This window comes from Penaeus monodon, chromosome 7, assembly GCF_015228065.2.
Source record: "Penaeus monodon isolate SGIC_2016 chromosome 7, NSTDA_Pmon_1, whole genome shotgun sequence".
NCBI lineage: Eukaryota > Metazoa > Arthropoda > Malacostraca > Decapoda > Penaeidae > Penaeus > Penaeus monodon.
Window position 1 is genome coordinate 8988651 of NC_051392.1, and position 2500 is coordinate 8991150.

A 2500-nucleotide genomic window follows, 5' to 3' on the forward strand; every position below is an offset into this window, starting at 1 on the left:
GTCTCCTACAACGTAGCTCCTTACACTCCTGTCGCCCCCATCCAGTCCCAGTACCACGCTCAGGACGAGATCGGCCAGTACTCCTTCGGTTACGCAGGCGGCCCCTCTTCCCGATCCGAGTCTCGCGACGCCTTCGGTGTTGTCCGTGGTTCGTACAACTACGTGGACTCAGAGGGCAAGGTTCAGACTCAGCACTACGTGGCTGACGCCCTCGGATTCCGTGTGTCCGGCACCAACCTGCCAGTGGCTCCCGACGCCCCAGTAGTCGCCCCTGTGGCCGCCCTTCCCGGTCCCCTTCCCGAACCCGTCCAGGACACCCCTGAGGTAGCCGCCGCTAAGGCCGCCCATCAGCAAGCCTACGACGAAGCCGCCGCCGCTGCTGCTGCCGCTCCCGACTACGACCACGACTACCGCAAGAAGCGCTCCGTCCTTGCGGCTCCCGGCCTCGGCGTCTACTCTCCTCTCCGCTTCTCCTACGGCTTCACCGCTCCCCTCCACTACGGCCACCATGCAGCCTATGGCTCTCCCCTCTACCACGGCGCCGCCCTTCCCTACAACGCCGAGCTCCTCCGAGTGGTAAACAACCCCGGCCACGCTGTCTCCTACCGTGTGCACTAAGGACTGTTGTCCCTCGCAAACCTCCTGTGTGCTGTAAACCTCCAAGACATACGGGCAGGTAGAAACAACTGTGATTAACTCTTGTTCTCAACCAAAGTCCGATTGGTGTCTTGAGCTGACGACATTCAGGTTGGTGGCCTTTTACTTTGCAGTAGAGAGCGTTTATGATGCTGGTTAACTTCGATTTGTAGATTTCTATTCTTTGATAATCTGTGACCGCCTTCATGGTCGAAAGTTTCAAGAAATAAATCTGTATTACACACACAAAAATGATATTCAGTAATCCTATATACGATTCGTATTTGTTAATAATATATTACCTGTGTTATCGGACTCGTCAGTTATAGTCCCGCTCAGTCTCCATTCACATCCCACAAAAGCTGCTCCATCCATCCATTTATCTACACAGACACAAAAGATAATATTTGCATATAATGAAAAAATCTTTTGTGTCAGAATCGCTTCCTTTGAGTAATAAACACAGCGACTGAAATCTGGACAAATTTGGACCAAAGTCACTTGAAGAAAATCTATATCTCTTTTGAATAAATGAATGAATGAATAAAACCATATAATGTATCGCTTATGACCAAATTCATAAAGGGAAGCTAAATTGATTACAAACATTCCCAACTATTAAACCAATCATATAAATGTTGGGATTATCTCATTTTGTTCCCTCTCTCCTTTTTTTTCTGTCTATGTCTCTTTCTACCTCTCTCTAGACCAATCAGTTTGGCTGGTATTTATATGGGTTATATCATCGTTTATATTATTTGTATTCATGAAGTGATAGATTTAGATCTCCCCAAGCCACATCTGTTCTTTAAAATCGTACTTTTAACAGTACTACAGGTGTGAATAATATTTTTAATGCAAATTACACTGGTACAGTCAGTTACTTTTAGACATTAACCTTCGTTTTTTTAACTAAAAGGATGGCATTTGCAACACATAATGAAACTAACATTCTTTAACTGTTTTGATAAAGGAAATAATGCAGTGTAAGACTAGCTCTTTCAGATAAACCAAAAGAACACCATTTTTTTCTTGATGTCTTTGAGATTAATTACCATGCCCTGTCATCAAACAAATGCAACGATTCACAGACATTTTAGTTAAATAAAATAAAACAAAACTTTCAAATAGATTTATAATTTCCTCTTAACAATTCATACTTACAAGACTTTCGATTTGTCTTTCTCGAAACTCATAAACAAGAAAATGATAAGGACTCAAATCAAAGCTCTTTAACGAACTCCGAAGGTCAATGGGAATGTATTGGGGGGGGGGGAGCCCCAGGAGGTCAGTCTAAAACCTTGGGGGGTCTGCGAACGCCGTGGGGTATGGGTAGGGAGGGAGGAGGGGGGGGGTTCTGAGGTCATTGATGGGTACAATTTTACTGAAAGTGAGAATTTGAATTGTGTAAGAATGACTCTTTGTTTTATTACTATTAATAAATACTGTTATCATTCTTCTTGTCATTGTTATTATTCTTATTATTGTCCTGATAATCATTCTGATAATAATAATGATGATAATAATGATAACGATGATCATGATTATAACAGAAATGATAATGAATGTTATCATGATTATTATCATCATCATCATTATTGTCATCCTCATCATTACTTTTTTTTCTTTCTTATACGGTAGGTTCATGTTCGAACCGCCGTGGTCACAGCATGATACTTGTAGTTTTCATGTTGTGATGCTCTTGGAGTGAGTACGTGGTAGGGTCCCCAGTTCCTTTCCACGGAGAGTGCCGGTGTTACCTTTTAGGTAATCATTCTCTCTATTTATCCGGGCTTGGGACTAGCACTGACTTGGGCTGGCTTGGCCACCCAGTGGCTAGGTAGGCAATCGAGGTGAAGTTCTT

General features: G+C 43.3%; 1 protein-coding gene across 1 annotated transcript in view; it reads left to right on the forward strand.

Moving 5' to 3' along the window:
* The window catches only part of LOC119575065 (cuticle protein 19.8-like), a 2224-nt gene extending 850 nt beyond the window's left edge, over nt 1-1374 (forward strand). Inside the window, exon 2 of the mRNA XM_037922449.1 lies at nt 1-1374. This exon is cut by the window's left edge and continues 171 nt beyond it. Within this exon, the coding sequence (XP_037778377.1) occupies nt 1-618 (618 nt within the window). The 3' untranslated portion in view covers nt 619-1374.
* Nucleotides 1375-2500: the final 1126 nt, after the last annotated feature.